The sequence below is a fragment of the Marasmius oreades genome, chromosome 7 (genome assembly GCF_018924745.1).
Source record: "Marasmius oreades isolate 03SP1 chromosome 7, whole genome shotgun sequence".
Classification (NCBI taxonomy): domain Eukaryota; kingdom Fungi; phylum Basidiomycota; class Agaricomycetes; order Agaricales; family Marasmiaceae; genus Marasmius; species Marasmius oreades.
Window position 1 is genome coordinate 2,389,572 of NC_057329.1, and position 16,243 is coordinate 2,405,814.

The 16,243-nt window shown below is 48.5% G+C and overlaps 6 protein-coding genes across 8 annotated transcripts; 3 read left to right on the top strand and 3 right to left on the bottom strand.

The window, feature by feature from the left end:
- Positions 1-2: 2 nt before the first annotated feature.
- E1B28_011504 (uncharacterized protein) lies at positions 3-1,551 on the bottom strand. The gene is made up of 6 exons (XM_043156543.1): positions 1,262-1,551; positions 1,129-1,204; positions 991-1,067; positions 797-935; positions 465-747; positions 3-411 (listed from the first exon to the last, which is right to left on the bottom strand). Exons 1-6 carry the CDS (start codon positions 1,524-1,526, stop codon positions 235-237), a joined length of 1,017 nt encoding a protein of 338 aa, XP_043006330.1. The 5' UTR covers positions 1,527-1,551; the 3' UTR covers positions 3-234.
- On the top strand, positions 1,552-2,337 carry E1B28_011505 (uncharacterized protein). Its single transcript, XM_043156544.1, has 3 exons — positions 1,552-1,735; positions 1,799-1,865; positions 1,929-2,337. Exons 1-3 carry the CDS (start codon positions 1,583-1,585, stop codon positions 2,060-2,062), a joined length of 354 nt encoding a protein of 117 aa, XP_043006331.1. The 5' UTR covers positions 1,552-1,582; the 3' UTR covers positions 2,063-2,337.
- Positions 2,338-4,475, bottom strand: E1B28_011506 (uncharacterized protein). Its single transcript, XM_043156545.1, has 6 exons — positions 4,017-4,475; positions 3,775-3,962; positions 3,669-3,722; positions 3,233-3,611; positions 2,648-3,169; positions 2,338-2,586 (listed from the first exon to the last, which is right to left on the bottom strand). Exons 1-6 carry the CDS (start codon positions 4,176-4,178, stop codon positions 2,506-2,508), a joined length of 1,386 nt encoding a protein of 461 aa, XP_043006332.1. The 5' UTR covers positions 4,179-4,475; the 3' UTR covers positions 2,338-2,505.
- A 677-nt stretch (positions 4,476-5,152) lies between these two features.
- On the top strand, positions 5,153-9,358 carry E1B28_011507 (uncharacterized protein). The gene is made up of 10 exons (XM_043156546.1): positions 5,153-5,456; positions 5,549-5,831; positions 5,885-5,997; positions 6,048-6,081; positions 6,136-6,752; positions 6,803-7,153; positions 7,218-7,307; positions 7,375-7,609; positions 7,714-7,857; positions 7,917-9,358. Exons 1-10 carry the CDS (start codon positions 5,286-5,288, stop codon positions 9,269-9,271), a joined length of 3,393 nt encoding a protein of 1,130 aa, XP_043006333.1. The 5' UTR covers positions 5,153-5,285; the 3' UTR covers positions 9,272-9,358.
- A 63-nt stretch (positions 9,359-9,421) lies between these two features.
- E1B28_011508 (uncharacterized protein) lies at positions 9,422-11,522 on the top strand. 2 transcript variants are annotated; one of them, XM_043156547.1, is made up of 6 exons: positions 9,422-9,468; positions 9,542-9,620; positions 9,689-10,144; positions 10,197-10,474; positions 10,534-11,221; positions 11,280-11,522. In XM_043156547.1, the coding sequence occupies exons 1-6, from the start codon at positions 9,458-9,460 to the stop codon at positions 11,358-11,360; spliced, it is 1,593 nt and encodes a 530-aa protein (XP_043006334.1). In that variant the 5' UTR covers positions 9,422-9,457; the 3' UTR covers positions 11,361-11,522. The 2 variants fall into 2 exon arrangements, with proteins under 2 accessions (XP_043006334.1, XP_043006335.1); XM_043156548.1 differs by having other exon boundaries at positions 9,422-9,620.
- A 1,705-nt stretch (positions 11,523-13,227) lies between these two features.
- Positions 13,228-15,344, bottom strand: E1B28_011509 (uncharacterized protein). 2 transcript variants are annotated; one of them, XM_043156550.1, is made up of 9 exons: positions 14,953-15,344; positions 14,727-14,892; positions 14,498-14,665; positions 14,204-14,438; positions 14,093-14,143; positions 13,987-14,040; positions 13,688-13,919; positions 13,362-13,630; positions 13,228-13,293 (listed from the first exon to the last, which is right to left on the bottom strand). In XM_043156550.1, exons 3-9 carry the CDS (start codon positions 14,628-14,630, stop codon positions 13,236-13,238), a joined length of 1,032 nt encoding a protein of 343 aa, XP_043006337.1. In that variant the 5' UTR covers positions 14,631-14,665; positions 14,727-14,892; positions 14,953-15,344; the 3' UTR covers positions 13,228-13,235. The 2 variants fall into 2 exon arrangements, with proteins under 2 accessions (XP_043006337.1, XP_043006336.1); XM_043156549.1 differs by having other exon boundaries at positions 13,228-13,630.
- Positions 15,345-16,243: the final 899 nt, after the last annotated feature.

The window sequence follows — 16,243 nt, forward strand, 5'->3', positions numbered from 1 at the left end:
TAGTTAAGGTTACGTGGGATTGTCGTGTCAATCCTGTCTAGGCGGCGGCCTGTAACTTTCAAACCCGTAACTATCTGACACGATGGGAAGCATGCCTAACTACTACGTCAGGTCTAGATACACACATGGATTTAGATGTATGTGTACAGTCCACCCAGTCACCAATCTGAAAGCTTGCCTTCATTACTGCGTATATACATGTGCCAAGCCAATGAAACCAACGAAGAAACCCCCTCAATCCAAGCCAGAAGTTGTAGGTGGAGCCGGAGATAATACACGACGAGCAGATTGGCCGCCAGATGGACCACCGCCGCCGCCCAACAACGAGGATATCATCTCTCCAAAGGGATTCGCAGGCTGGTTCCTAGGAGGCGGGACAGCAAAATAGAGCTGGGCTATATCATGCAAGGCCTGAGAAGCTCCTTCAGGCGGATTGAATTATGATAGAGGGCCACAGAACCTACCCTTCTCACTTCAGGGCCTGCTAGAACCCCGCCTCGGCTTTGGTAGGTTCCGCAAAGCCTCACCCAACTCTCACGCATAACTTTGTTCTTGTCTCCCTGAGCCCGCTGGCATGTTGCCACCGCCAATTGAACGAAGTTCACCAAAGAGTCCTTCGTGATCAATACTTCGTGGCTTGATCCCACTGACAATGGTGCCGTATCTGAGTGTAGGGATCCTGGAAGACCGGAAACGAAAGTGTTGATGAAGGACCTTGCGGCCAATACGTTCCCGTTTTGTAAGTAGCTATTTCAGTCAAGCATCAGAGGGAAGGGCGTGAGCTGAATGAACATACGGAATAGTTCCTCGCAATCCTAGTTCACCAAACGAATTACTAGGTGTTCCCCATTGAACGAAAATCTCCGCAAGCAGCCTTGCACTATCTCTCGTCCCAGCACCCAGTAGGTGTGGCTCTGCGGCCTCGAATTGTCCCTCTTCACGCGTATTTTCAGGAAGACGGTGGTGGTCACAATGAAGATAGTGACTGACCTTTATATAATAGTTCACCCACATAATGAAGTAGAGTAGGATCTCCTGCTGGATATGGACCGTGTTTTGAAGACCATCTGTATGGGGTAGAAACAGGTGTTTTCATATGACAGTAAAGGGTACACATTTCAAACGCACGTCAAAGACCTATCGATTAGAGTTTTTCTCCAGGAGCCTGAAGGTCCTGTTAACGCGACCAGCTGCGTCAACCTACCTGAGGAAAAAGCATGAATAAGATGATTACTGCCAGGTCAAAATATATCGCACACACCTCTACTCTCTTCATTAACCTCCTCCCCTTTTGACTCGTACACGTCCAGGAGAAAACACCCAAGATCAACACCACTTCCAGGCTGTCCCGTCTTGAGCAGCTCTCTCGCGCTCTGAAAGAGCACATCGATCGCCGTATCGAACTGATTCGATTTCACATATCTTGAAGCAAACGTTCTGGCTTTCTGATGAGCTTCATATGGAGCTGTTTGTATTTGAGGAAGGATTGCATTTAGTGCGCGCGTTGATGAAGAAGTGGGCGCCATCGTGGATGAAGCTCAAGGGTTGTGTGAACGTTGACCCACATGATCGAAGCCTTGCTATGACTTCCACTGCGTTGCCTCTCAAAGTGCCATCCACTGCTCCCTCAAAGGCAACAGAGAATGACGCAGAGAAAACACACCTTGCCACCACCAAACCGAAAGGCAACATCGGTGTGAATCATATATCGAGCCCTCATGAACTCACGGCGTTTGTGCGCATCCACCACGCACTTGTTTCTTCTGGCTTTTGGCTAACACAGGTTGCATTCCCTTAGGTAGAAACATTATTGGAACAGTTAGACTCGAAATTTGATGAAATGTCTTCTCAGATATTAGAACGAAGTACGTTTTCGGTATCCCCTCCAAGCTCGTAAAAACCTGGACATGATTATAACTCTGAAACAGTGTCGCAAATGTCGACGAGAGTCGACGCCCTCGAATCTTCTATTCAAGACATCATCAACGGCGACGTACCTGCGTCACCTACTCCAGGGACCCCTGGTATCAAGAGAAGCGATAGCGCTACACCAGCGTCGTGAATCAGCCTTTTCTACCCTATTTTAATCATATCTATGTCCCATTGTTCCATCCTGAGCATTACTGTGATCCGCTTATACGAACTTCAAATGTTCATCCCTACTGTCGCAGATTCGTTCACTGTGTTTAGGGCGTTCGTTGGAGGTCGTTTTCTCTATTGCTCCTCTAGCGAACCCCGTAGCCATTGATGACTGACACTGTCGTCTTATTCTTGGAGCCAATATACACGAGTTCACGAGTCATTGAGTCTGCTTACAGGAAGACTAGAGCCAAAGTGATGGATACTTTCTGCTGGACGCAGCCCAACGATTAGATTACAATCGACCTACTAGTGTTAGATTATAGATTACAAATGGATGGAGTAATGCTACAAGAACGTGGATAACTGATACAGTAAATGATAAGTCCTCAAGGTCCAAAAAGAGAATGCCGAGTAGGAAGAAAGCTAGACGAGCTTCGCAAGAGAAACCTCATTCGTCTTCGCATTAGTAGAGAAATAAACGTTCTTTAAAAACGTGTCACCGACCTAATATATAGGCAGGACCGTCAATAATTCGACCCGGAATAATGCAGAATGTATATCTCACCAACCACGTCGTTCCCTCTCCATCGTTCGCACCGATTCCAGAAAGACAATCATTATTACCAAGATTGGCAAATCCTAAGTCTCTCGAGTCAATCTCAAACGACCGACCACCAAAGGCAAGAGCAACAGTGGCATTGGTATCGCATGGGAGGTGGAAACGACCCTGTTCATCTACGGTAGATCCGTCAATTTGGGCGTGTATTTTTTCCGCGTCCGCACGAGGAGCAACAAGTAACGTAGTTCCAGTGTCGAGGATAGCCTCACGAGCGTCAATCCCGAAATTCTGGCCATTGACAGTTGCGTTATCCACTTTAGCTGTCCAGAATCCGATGGGAGAGATATTGGGAAGGGTCACCAGCGAGTTGGAGTCAAACTTGGTCTTGTCGAGCCCACCGAAGGTGATCTCACCATCATCCTTGTTGTCATCCCTGCGGGAGATCTTGTATGAAACGATTGGTTCGTCGATCAATCCACTAGCGGCTAGCGCTTCGATGGGAGTTGGCCCTTGGAGTTCTGACAACGACTATAAAAGATAACGATGCAAACCAGTCAAAAGAAGAGAAGTAAAGATGGAAATCATAATTACCGAGAGAGCGAGTCCCATTAATCCATCGAACGGAACATCATCATCGGAAAAGTCAATTGATTGAAGGGTTGCGAGTCCAAGTTGCAACTTTGGCAACCTGAATCCTCCGAAAGTGAAGTCATCGAGAACTTTAGTGCCTTCAACATGTCCCGAACCATACGTCACTTCGAATGGGACTTTCATGTCGATCAGGGAAGATGAAGAGTTCTTTCCCAGATAGGTATGTAACGCTGAACAGTCCCCTCCACCCCCTTCTTGGTCCGTCTGACATCCTTCCCCACCAACCCATAGGTCGGAGGAGCCAGAGTCCATCAAGAGCCTGAATTCTCGGGCAGGAGCACCAAACTCAACAGAGGAGATGTAGCCAACATCGTTTGCACTGTAAGATTCGAAATTCAGCGACACCACGGTGAGGAAGCGGGATGGAGGAACTGACAAGATTTCCAGTTTCAAGGAGTTATTGCATTCCGGAGGTGGTGAGTCACCGTCACTAAGCAAATGAGGTGTGTTTGAGCGCTCCATGTAAATAGAAATATACGTACCATTCATCGTCAGCGTGCCTTGGTCTAATGACAGTGCCTGCAACTCGATACCGCTTCACAGGCACGTCGGGTGGCAATGAATCGATATGTTCTGCAAGTCGTTTCACGAGTTCTTCTTCGAGGGGTTGTGGAGAGCGTGTCATTAGAGCCAGACGACGGTAAGCACTATTGAGGTGCTGCTGAAGCAACTGTTGACCAAGGTCAGAAGATTTGCGAGACATCGACCATCGTTCCCGACGTACCAGGTGTGGGTGTAGGTCACCAGTGGCGGGCACCGCTCGTGCCACATGCTTCAGAGGTAAGGTGATTAAACCACCACCTCGTCCCTTGATTATAGGTAGTCCGTCGATGAGCAGGCACTGAGCCAGTGCAACGAGGATAGTGAAGGTTCCAGCAAATTTCATGATGACTTAACGTATTCCGAGAAAAAAGCGAGTGTGAAGGCTTCGTGACAGTGGCTAGCGTCGAGTTAAAGATCGTGTGCGTCGTCAAGATTTGTGCAAAGTCGTGAAAGACTAGAAAGTGCTCAGCCGGGAGCGGGAGAAAGGTAGTAAAGCGATCCTTGAATTGCATCCTTCTCTTATAGCAAAATAAAGAATTCATCCAGAAACAAAAGAGAAACAATGGCGTGAACCCCCACCACTACGGAACAATGAGAACAATAAATGAACATCGGGTGTTGGTGGTCGCGACAAAAGAACAATGAAGTCGTTATTTTCCCACGCACGCACCTAAACGGCTCATGATCAAGGCCTCACGAGCAGTATTGGAAGAAATTGGGCTCTCGAAGGCTCCAGGACTTTGATTTCTTCGGTCGCCGGTGACGGTGCTTCATTTTGCGTCGGAATGTCATTACTTTTCTGCTTCTTTGGCCATAGTATCCAGCGCAGTTTATTTTTTTTACTTCCCGCTCCTCCCTCGGCCTGATAGTTGGTATCTCCCTTGGGCAGATGTCGCCAGATCATCTATACACAGGCAGAGGATTTCGAGTTGCGACGTGTTGCGTGAGATTAGGGTGCACTATATTCATTGTTCATTTTCTTGCCGTAAACCCAGCAAATGATATTGTATCTTGAGCTTGTCCGAGCACCAGCGGTCAGAGCACCCGCGAATGCATTAAGAAGCTCAAGGAGTCGGCTCGTGCTCGCGGCATCACAGAATCCCTCCACCGTATCCATGCACCCGAGGCCTTCAAGCTGCCATCTTCAAGCCATTAATAATACTGACCGCGGGTTGTGGAAGTTCAACGTTCATCTGTGAACAGAAACTGTACTTTACGCCAATGCGCCTCAGATAGCAAAGAACCGAACCACGCTAGGACACATGAACCAGGATCGACGCGAAAGTGAACCTCGTGCGCGATGAAACGTTCTCAATTAGGCACTTGAGCCATGCCACCAAATACGACCAAACACTATTGCTCAACGTCTACGACGACGACCAGCCCTCATTGGCCCTTGTAACTGGCTTCACGGTCACTAAGCAGCCTTCTTCTTTCTTCTTTCTTATAGATGAGGGGGTTGGCTTTTCCTTCCAACTCAATATCTGACCGGGAAAGCTTTCAGGATGATGGAACTCCTGGGAGCAACATCGACATACCGCTAGACCCAGCACTTGGAGGACCTGAACCACAAGCGGAACTACAATCCACACAGGAGATAACAGATGTGCAAAACCTCCAGGTGTGTGTCATCGCTACCTATTCTTGATTACTCTCCAGGCGCGTCGCGCGTCCGGATGCGTTTAATTTTCAACATTAATCGCGCTTTTATAGATCCAGCCACTCCCAGAACTACCCCAAAACTTTCCCAGTACCACCATCCCATACTTAAATCAGTATGACCAAGGCCCTCAAGGAGATCCTTTTGCGCCTCCAACTGCGTTCTTTCCACCTCCAGCGTTACTTGATGAAACCCATGTACAAATACCCAAGCCTGTGAAACGGAAGAAGAAACCAAAGCGTGAAGAGGAATGTGGTTTTTGTCAGGGAAATGATTCCAAGAACAAGCATGGAGAAGCGGAGCAAATGCTCAGTTGTGATGTGTGTGGTCGTAGTGGTATGTCTTTCTCTTGATGAAGATGAAATCGCATGTTCTGACTCGGAAATTAGGACATGCATCGTGTATGGAGTTGGAATCACCAAACCTCGAAATGCTAAGGTCATATCCTTGGAAATGTATAGAGTGTAAAAACTGCGAGATCTGCATGGAGAAAGGGGACGATGTGAGTAGTCTGCGACTCTGAACAGGGCGTTTCTCAATTGAAATCACCAGAACCGCATTTTATTTTGTGATTGTTGTGACCGAGGTGCGTAATGGACGTTAATCTTTCACAATCACGCGAATTAGAGAGGTTGTCTAGGATGGCATATGGATTGTCTCGACCCCCCTCTGGAAGAACCCCCAACAGGACGATGGTCATGTCCTCAATGTCCACCGGTTGATGAGTTTGAAGTCGAAGACCAGGGACCTGAAGAGGATGACATGGTTGACGACACCAATTCAACTGACGAACCCATCCGAGGGGCTTCTGTTGCATCGACATCCTGTTCTCATGTCCCTCCCCCTCAGCCACGGAAGCGTCCGAAAACAAAGAGAGGACGAGCGAGACGACCACGCTTCAGACCTGACTCAGAACTAGAGGAACCTGAACTCGAGGTTCGTACTCCCGCAAGAAGAGGCAGGCCACCGAAGGTTGCCACCCAGTCGCCCAAGAAACGAAACGGTCGCCTCATACTGGAAGACAGCGAAGACGAGGACGTTCTTCAATCTTCCTCGCGGCAATCAAAACGGATTCGAATAAGTGCACCGTCCATACCTCGCGTACGGCTTCGGCTTGGGAAAGGGAAAGAAAGAGAAGATGAAGAGTCGAAGGGAATGTTCGACGATTTCCTTGGCGAAATGGAACGAGATACGACGAGTACCACTATCACCAATGTAGATCTTCAGCGTTTCCAGCGGAGTCGTGATATAGCAGAGGTGCGCTTCTTCTCTTCCGTTATACCAGTTTTGATAGGACAAAAAATCAGGCCAACTTAGCACCTCCAGCCCCTCCATCACACGCTCATGTCTCAGAACCGCCAGACACACCTATCGCCGGTCCTTCTTCCCGTCCTCTCCGTTCAGCTACACATCATTATACACCCGCCAATATACCCTCTGCTTCTCCAGCCGTATCCTCACCTGGACCAAGCACAAACCCTTTAGCCACATCTCCCACTTTACGGATTCGCTCGATTCGGTTTGGTCCGTACGAAATTAAGACATGGTACGATGCACCCTTTCCCGAAGAATACGCCAACATTCCCGACGGGCGCTTGTGGATATGCGAATTCTGTCTCAAGTACATGAAAGGCAAGTTTGGGGCGGTTCGTCACCGGGTGAGTTCGTTTAATTTATTGACCTGAAGCTTTTTCCCATGTGACTCACTTGCTTGCACAATAGACAAAATGCAAGGCCAGACATCCCCCGGGTGATGAGATTTATCGTGATGGAGCCATCTCGATCTTTGAAGTTGATGGGAGGAAGAACAAGGTCCACTTTTTTTCTTGCCTCGAATCCCCTCTCAGAAGGCTAAAGTCACAATTTTTGTTCTCTGCAGATTTATTGCCAAAATTTATGTCTACTATCAAAGATGTATTTGGATCACAAGTCCTTGTTCTATGATGTTGAGCCGTTTCTATTTTATGTCATGACTGAGGTGGACGATGTGGGGGCGCGGTTTGTGGGATATTTCAGCAAAGAGAAACGGAGTCCCAAGGACTACAACGTCAGCTGTATCATGACACTACCTGTTCGACAACGGAAAGGATGGGGTAACCTTCTTATCGACTTTAGTGCGCACCCGTTCCTCCGTTTCGTTCACCCTGCGACTTACTGAATATCCATCTCATCGTCCTCTCCTCCCCCCCTTAAAATGCTGGACTTTTCATATCGCCAGGTTATCTATTGTCCAAAAAGGAGAAACGGACAGGTTCTCCTGAAAAGCCGTTATCTGGACTGGGTACATTGGGTTATAAAAACTACTGGACGTTATCTTTAATGAGGTATTTGGAAACAGCGCCTGATGGACCATTATTGGAAGGTGTGTTTCCTTCCCTCTTTTCGGATTTTTCGTTCACACGTTCTTTCAATCCTCGATAGATATAAGCGCAGCGACATCGATGACCATCGAAGATATCTACAATACGCTTGTTCAACAGGACATGATCACCCATAGTCCGGCATCCCCTCCACCGGTACGACCATCTCCTGGTCAGTCGATAAAGTATCCTAAAGGCCGTAGAAGTGGCATCGCTCGACGTCATCTACAACGGACGCAGACGAACGATAAACCTGCAGAAGAAACACCCAACGGACCTTTTGTTCCTCCGGCTCACTATAAGATTCACTGGGACCGTGACAGGGTATCTCAGTATCTCGCCACATGGGAGGTGAAGGGATACTTGACCCTCAAGCCGGAGAAGTTGAAATGGAGTCCATTCTTTTCTAATCATACGAAGAAGACGGAGGCGCTGCAGGCTACGGATACAGATAAATTGGCGATGGCGAGTAAGCTGGCTCATCAAGAACAAGGGATTGGTTCTGCACCCGATATAGTAGCCGATCCTGCAGTTACGGCTGATGGGAGTGCGGAAGGGACCCCACTTTCGCTCTTTGACGACGATGATTTCGTTCAGGCACCGGGGCGGCAAAAGATGGAAGAAGATGCGACGGAAGTGGACCGAGAGGGAACTACCGAGTCTGAACGCCACGAACTGCCGAATGGAAATGGCAAACATCTGAGCGAGTCAAACCGGCTTTTTACACCAACGCCCGAACCGGCTGCCTCTGAAGATCAACTTTTCACTCCTCCCCCGAACTCGGAGTCACCTTCTGTGGAACTGAACGGAGCAAATGGGATAGGGGCATCGAAGAGCGTGCAAAATGAGGTGGGTGTGTTGAAGGACATCACCTCTCGGAAGCCTTTGGACAACGGTTCGGCCGCTCGAGAGACACCTCCCGTTGTTGTGAAAAGAGGACGTGGGCGACCGAGAAAGACAGGACAACAAAGACAGTGGGAACAGGAGCAGCAGCAGGATATGGTTGAGCTGAAGACGAAAGGAAGGCCGATAACAAGATCGAAGAAACAGACAGAAGCGTCGCCCATGAAGCTCAGCACGACCAGAAGAAGAAGGATGGCGATGTCGTCTTCGCCCGAATTCGATACGACACCCGTCGGGCGTGTCAATGGGCTCCTTTCAACTGGTGAACAAGTGCACAGAGCCACTGAGGACCAGATGGTTGACGTCAAGGTGGAGGACCTGGGTACACCTTCCACAGTTCAGGAGAGTCGGCACAGCTTTCCGAGTGATGTGACGGTGAAGGGTTCAGATGAGCCGGTAAAGGCAGCGAATGGAGATATGGACGTGGTGATGACGTTTGACCAGGAAGGGAACGTTGCAGACTCTGACCCAGATGCAGACGGAGACTACGATATGGAAATAGGAGAAGTGTAGTGGTGTCCATACAGAGTACTTTCTTGACCAGATTTTCTTGATATCATGTAGTATTGTAGGGTGAATTGTAAGACCATTATTGCGCTTTGTTTGGCCGGTTCGTGGTTTGATTTGGTAAGCGGCTCGGACTGGGTTGGGGGGCTTGGGTCGTTTGCTTCGTTTCCGCCTTGTCTGATTCGCAGTGGTATGGTCCACGGGTTCGTTCCTCTCCGTTATTTCGTCTTCTGTAGTCTCGAATGCTCACTTATTCGTTTATATCTCGCTTAACAGTGACCGTTTAATGCAATACGGCCATTTGACTCAGGGTTTGGGTGATCGAAGAGATTCGACGTTGGACAGCAACGGTTCAGTAAGTTGTGTGGCGGGTTTGCGACTGGCCAAAACAACAGGTTCAATTCGTCTTCTATTGATTTCCAGACTCCCTATCAGCCTCACCAAATCCTAAACCAACTCAACGCTCATCTTTCAACGACTTCATTTACCGGGCGTCCCCCTGAGTATCGCCTTTCACCTGGCCTTACGCCTTCACCTATACACCAACAACAACAACAGGCTCAACAGAATGGTATCAATGGCCATCAGCAACCGTCCTCTTCTTCCCATTACAGTCTCAATACCAACCATCAACCGACATCCTCTTCCCCAGGCCTAAAGAGGAAGCCAGTTGACAATAATAACAATCTACCTCAAGCGCATCCCAAGCGGAGGAGGGAGCCTGTAGACGACGATTCGTTTGATCTGGAAGGCGGTGGACAGGGAGCGAAGCATTGGACGGATGAGGAAAAGACCAAGTTGTTTAATTGGTTGATGGGCGTTGGGCAAGACGAGCATTGGCAAGCTTTGCGTTCTGCCAAAAACTCGTGTCTTCGAGAGGTGAATTTTCAGTTTTTTCCTCCTTCGAGTTCCGAACATCACCATCACACAGTGCGCAACCGAAGTGTTTGGCGGGAAAAAGTCATACCAGGCATTGAAAGGTTGTTTTGAACGCAACTTCAACCTCTTCAAGCAAATATACGCCTTTGAAACCTTCCATATACAACAACAGGCAGTCAACATTCTTTCATGGGCTGATGCTGATCGTTTGAAAGAGTACGAAAGACGGCTTCAAGTTGCGAGGCGTGGAGGTTGTGATGTTGGAAACATCACAGCCAGGACTATCGATCATTGGCACAGGATAGGTTGGTATAGCGTGTTTCATCACCGGTAAGCCATTATTCTATAAGCCGGTACCGTCATCGTCTAATCATTCGTGGGCTGGAAAGGTGGCATGGAGACCCTCAAACGACCAGGCCGACGAACCATAATGGTCGGGGACCACATCCAAATGGTGATGATGTGGACGCGGACGACGGTCATGAAGTAAATGTTGATTTCGATGCCTTAACTTCAACCTCCCCTCGACTACCTGGCCACACTCTATCTTCACCATCCAATCACACTGACGGATTGTCCACGTCCCAGGATCGGTCACATTCACTGACATCTTTTGTAAATCCTCAGTCTCTCTCACACTCACCAACGGTTACAAGTACCAACGGTGTCTCCCACCACCACCCGCATCCGGCACATTCATCGTCCATTGCTTCCTCATCTACGATCTCCAACCATCAATCTCGAACATCCGTTCCCGTCTCCACTCCCATCTCGACGATCTCCACACCCCAAATATCACCCTCGACCTCTTCTACCGTCGCTACCTCAGCCTCCGACAATACACCAGTGACCATAACGCTCACTCAAGGGATGCTCGAAACTTATCTAAACTTTCTCCGGGTTCAGACGCAGACGGGTAAGATGAAGCTCGAATACATGCGACGGCGGGAAGAACGGGAAGAGTCGGAGAGTAATCAGCGGAGAGAGGTGGAACGTTTGAAGGCCGAGAGAGAGGCTCAGCAGTTTGAACACAATAAACAGTCCGCGATGACCAAGCAAAAAACCGATAAGGCTATCGTGAGTGGCGGTTTCTACGTGAGTTTTCGAGATGCAGTGTGTTAATGCATGCGATTAGGAGCTGTTGAGGGACCCACATGTGGACTCCAGCGTTAAACATTCTGCAGGGGAATACCTCAAGAAACTGTTTGAAACATGATACATGTCTGGTGCATCTTTGGTTTTCTTTGCATTAATTGAACTTTCTTAGGCCCCTTCTCATCCATGTATATCATCATCGTCTGCATTGTTGTTGCTTTAGGATTATTAGAAGGATTTGTACTTAATAAGTTAAATCTAATCGGCTTGCTTTGTTTGACGGGAAAGTGGTCTAACTGGTCGTCGCTGGGGTAACTCACTTCTTGGCGAGGTTGGTGGGAATATGCCTTCGCCTTCAATTACCGTAGGTGTTCTATTACAGTCCAGTTCCATGGCCGATTGACGTGATCACAGGACAGCGGGAAAGCCTCCAGTCTCACCGACGGCCAGTCCCGATTCGCCTTCAAAAAAATCCCCAGAGTACCGTGCCACTTCTGACCCTTTACTCCTGAAATAGGCACCGTAAGCTGGTCTCAATTTTCGGTGCAGTTGAGGAGACGCCGGACTCTTTGATATATCCATGATGCACACTAGCATACTTCGCCAGAAAGCTGAGAAGGGACATGCACGAGAAGGATTCCGAGCTCGGATGGAGCTGGAGAATTAACGCTTGAGACAGTTACGCAACAGATATGCTAACTCTGAGGTCGGAAAGTCAACTCAAGGTACGGTGTCGCGTTCTTCTCAAACGACTCAGATCTGGCAGTGGTTGGATTAGTTCAATTTTTGGTGGGGCACGGTTCCGGTATTGAATGAACCAGGCAGAAGTCGAAAGGGTGGAAACTTGACGCGATGTGGCGTCAACTGAATACATGTCGGATGTTGAAACCAGGGTGAATGGCGTTGAAGAGGTTACGACTCTGATGTGGCTACAGACATGTAAGTCAATTCGTCAACTCGGAACTGGAGACGGATTAGTGGGTAGAACGAGTGTAGCAGAACCGACCTGCTAGATCCGGACTCAATAGTGTGTGAATCATGACTTGTGTTCAAGTTGCGGACTTGAAATCTGTAAAAAAAAGCAAATGTTTGTTTGTTCTAAATGGACAAACGGTTCAGTGCTCGACGAACCAGCTCGAAAGTTTCCGTGGTTGGGTAAGAGAACAAATACTTGATTTCCTCGTGTAGGCGCCACGTCAGGGAAAGAGACCATCTTATTGGTTGCGGCTACCCGGATTGATTCCTGAAGAATCAAGAGAATGATATCCGTAGCAGCATCCGTCCGTATTCCGAGCCAGGTACGAACAGCCGTTGGATTTGATTTTTTAGATCACCGAACTTCCGCAATGACTTCCGTAAGAGCCTCGTAGTACTTGCGTAGTACTGCCGTTCCATCTTCAATTTGAAGTAAGAAATTATCCTAACCAAACCAGAAGAGGAGTTGAAGCTTGAAGTACTTGGTACTAATCCATCCATATTGGAGTCCTCTGCAAATCTTGGGCCATGAACCTTCATTGGGTTGTATGGTGAAGTTATGAAGATTCAGCAAACGCTTGAGGGGCTCGAGCCGTGAGAAAGGAAGAGTCTTTTCACAGAGTTTCTCACACTTGTTCAAGAACTTGCTGAAGCTTCTGGCCCAGATCTATCTTGACGCGGACACGAAAATATTCATGCTTTCTCTAGATATTGCTTGCAGGCGGAAAGGCGGAAAGGCTAGGCAAACAATAAAGCTCTCGCATATGTTCACCAGTTACGTGCCTCTTAGACCCAAATCTCCAATTCCCTCAGATGGTGAGATTGAGCAGAGGCAACCTACCCTGCAAGTTCCGTAAACAACCCAGCTTCGCAGAGCATGGCAACATTGACGTCGCCTCGGACACCGCAGCCGTCGGAGCAGCATCCCTCGACCATTTTCATGGCCGTGTGCCCCGGTCTAGGATCTGAGGGATGACCTTGAAGCTTGTCGACACTCAAAAATCTGCGCTTCAGCCCATTCTCAAAAAAGGTTGACATAGTAAAGTCCATCGCAGCCCGACTGAGGACTTGACGTGCAACTGTAGTATATGTGATATCGCTACAGCATCTATGGAGTGGACCTCTCGTATCGCGGAGGTGAACTTACATATTTTCCTCTTTACCGCCCCTTCCTGCCACCCCGTTCATGTTGTCATCGACTTTGCGAATTTCCGCATCAGTCGAGTCAATCGACTCCTCGGCCCTTGCCTTTCCTGTCGACTGGTAATGCTGCCCAAGTATAGCCCTGGCCTTATTGACTATCGGCCGACCGCAATAGATGAAACTGGCGAACAGGATGACTGCTAATAGAGGAACCATTCCAAAAATGGCCGAAACCACCCATTTCCAGGGTGTGAATGTTACGTCCAATGTTACCTGTCAAGAATTTCAGCATTTGCTCTCCCTAGCAACCGACTTGAATGGACGTCACACCTCGTTCAGGTTCTTTTTGTTGTAATAACATTTATGAGACGTGCCCACAGCATTACTGCTTGCGAAACTTTCAGCGCCGCCCTGGTTTTGTGAGAAATCCTGCGAATACGTGACGTTCCTCCTTGCACCGCCGGTGGGTGTGTATGACAGACCGAGGACAGCGTTGTAGCACGTCGGACATTGAACCGTACAAGAACGATGTTGGGTCGCGGAACAACAATAGCAGTTACATCTAATAGGCGGAAGTTTGGACGGTTAAGCTTGTCGTCAGCTTACACTTTTCGTAGAGGACGACGTACTGATACGATGTGCACGATGAAGAACACGAACGAGAACTTCCCGAGCCGGTACACCTAATACTTCGGGTAAGTCACCACACGAATGACAGGAAAAAGAAATACGCACGATTGACTGCACCTCTGACAGGTATTGCAACAGTTCTGACAACAGTAATATCTATGTAGAATAGGAGCGTCAGTGACTGATTTGAACCTGCTCAGATAAAAGGGACATCACCCGTCATCGCAAGTTAACCCTCCACTACGATTCTCAGGACATGCCGAACTATTCCTCTGACAATCGGTCGGATTGTATCCTCCGTTGAGCTGATTAACGAGCGAGCTACACGAGGGTACTCCCAGTGCCGGGATGCTGCAGGAGGAGAAACACTGCCTGTAGCAACAGTATCGGGATTGTACATCTGACGAGGTAACAGTGCATTTTGCGAGAGGCCAACCACGGCGTAGTATTTCTGTTCAAATCGAGAACTCTAAGTCGTTTCCTTTCGTATAGAGGAACAGGAGCCCTCACCCGAATAGTCCAACCCAAAAAACAGACCGAAAAAGAGCCCAAGGCTGACTATGAGGGACAACACAAGCCACCGCAGACGCCTGTCTCCGCGTTTCAACACGTTTTTAATACCACGAGACCTGCCGTCAGACATTGAAGGTGGATGAAGAGTACGGTGGAGGGTGTTTGCTGAAGAGAATCAAAGACCCCATAGTAAACGGTGTGCAGAAGAAAAGGGGTGTTATCGCACCTGTCACACAGCATTAGAGAAATATGGAACATTCCGCCTGCAGGCGACCCTGGCATATCGATCCCCAACGCCTAAAACACAGCAGATCCAAAATATGACCAGCGCATTTCGGAACGAACGTGCGTCCGAGACAGAACCCTAATAGATCTGCTGTGAGGTGAAAGGCCTAAAGATCCGACGAATATGAGGTCCATCCGTTGTTCAAGAGGTTGCGTGCGTGCATTACCGACTCTTGATATATAATCGGTTGCTCCCGTACGCGTTCCGTTTCTTTGCGGACGAAGTTGAGAGTTATTGCAGAACATCGGTAAGAATTTGAAAATAGGTAGATAGAAGGTCAGTGGGGAATGAACTTGATTGTTGAATAGGACCGCTCCATCATATAATCTAGATAAGTGCGTAAGTGGCTCCGAGGCACTTGAAGTGAGCATTTCCAGTCGTTTTGCAGCTTGCTCCTTCAAAACTTACAGTTCATCAGAAAACTTGGGTCCTGCGCATCGGTGCATGGACTGTCCGCGTCAACAGCCAACACAAGATCATGACGACTCTGATTCGCGGAGGAGTCAAGTGATTCAATCGCGCGCGGCAATCAGGGCAGAAACGGTTACAATCACTTTACAAGATCCATCAAAACGCCATGACCTATACGGACATCGACAGGAGTACACAAGTACTGTAGTACTGTAGTGTCATACTTAATAGATGGCCCACAAGGCAACACCCTACCTCGAGTCTATCTTCTCCCGCGACATCAGTTCTCGTCTGTTCGAAGGAAAAGGAAGGTCGATCATGCATTTATGTCCGATTCGACAAGCTCACAGCCGCATCGTACTCGAAATGCGAGGCTCCGGTATATCCGATCCTATCCTCTTGTACAGCTCACCAACAGCTCACATACCCAGTGCCCTCGAGCCCGGGATTGGTGTCGGTAGCGCAGCAATATCGTTTGAGAACAGGTTTCTCGTACGTACTTGCATAGGTTTGAAGAGGCTCCTTAGCACTGTCGTCGATCGAGACTTGGATAATGGAGTCAGAGGGCGAGACCTGTTCCTGGAGAATCGGCTGGTGTCAGAAGATTTGTAGGTGGATGTCCTTGCTTGCCAGTGGAAGGGTGCGTATATATAAGTAGGTATATACTCCGCACGGACACGAGTACCGACTTGCAATTGACGAATTGACAGGGAGTAAAAACATGCCAGACACGGACGCCGTTTGAATTTTTGCATGAGGATCCCCTGACGAGTGGTCCACATGAAACCTTGCAGACTCCGATACTCAGTGGCTGACAATGAGTGGGAAAGCTGTCCGAGCGGCAACGACAATCGAACGACCACAAGTTTATGACATTGCTGCCAAATTGCTACGGCGAATTGATTATTTCTTTGAAGGCATTCGAGAGATGAAGTCATTCCAGCTTTATTCCAGAAAATCCAACCGTTCGAGTCTAGAGTGGAGAGTTTAACCAAGCCCAGAGAGAATATCGATATCGCTGCCACCACTGGCAATAAACGCCGCAG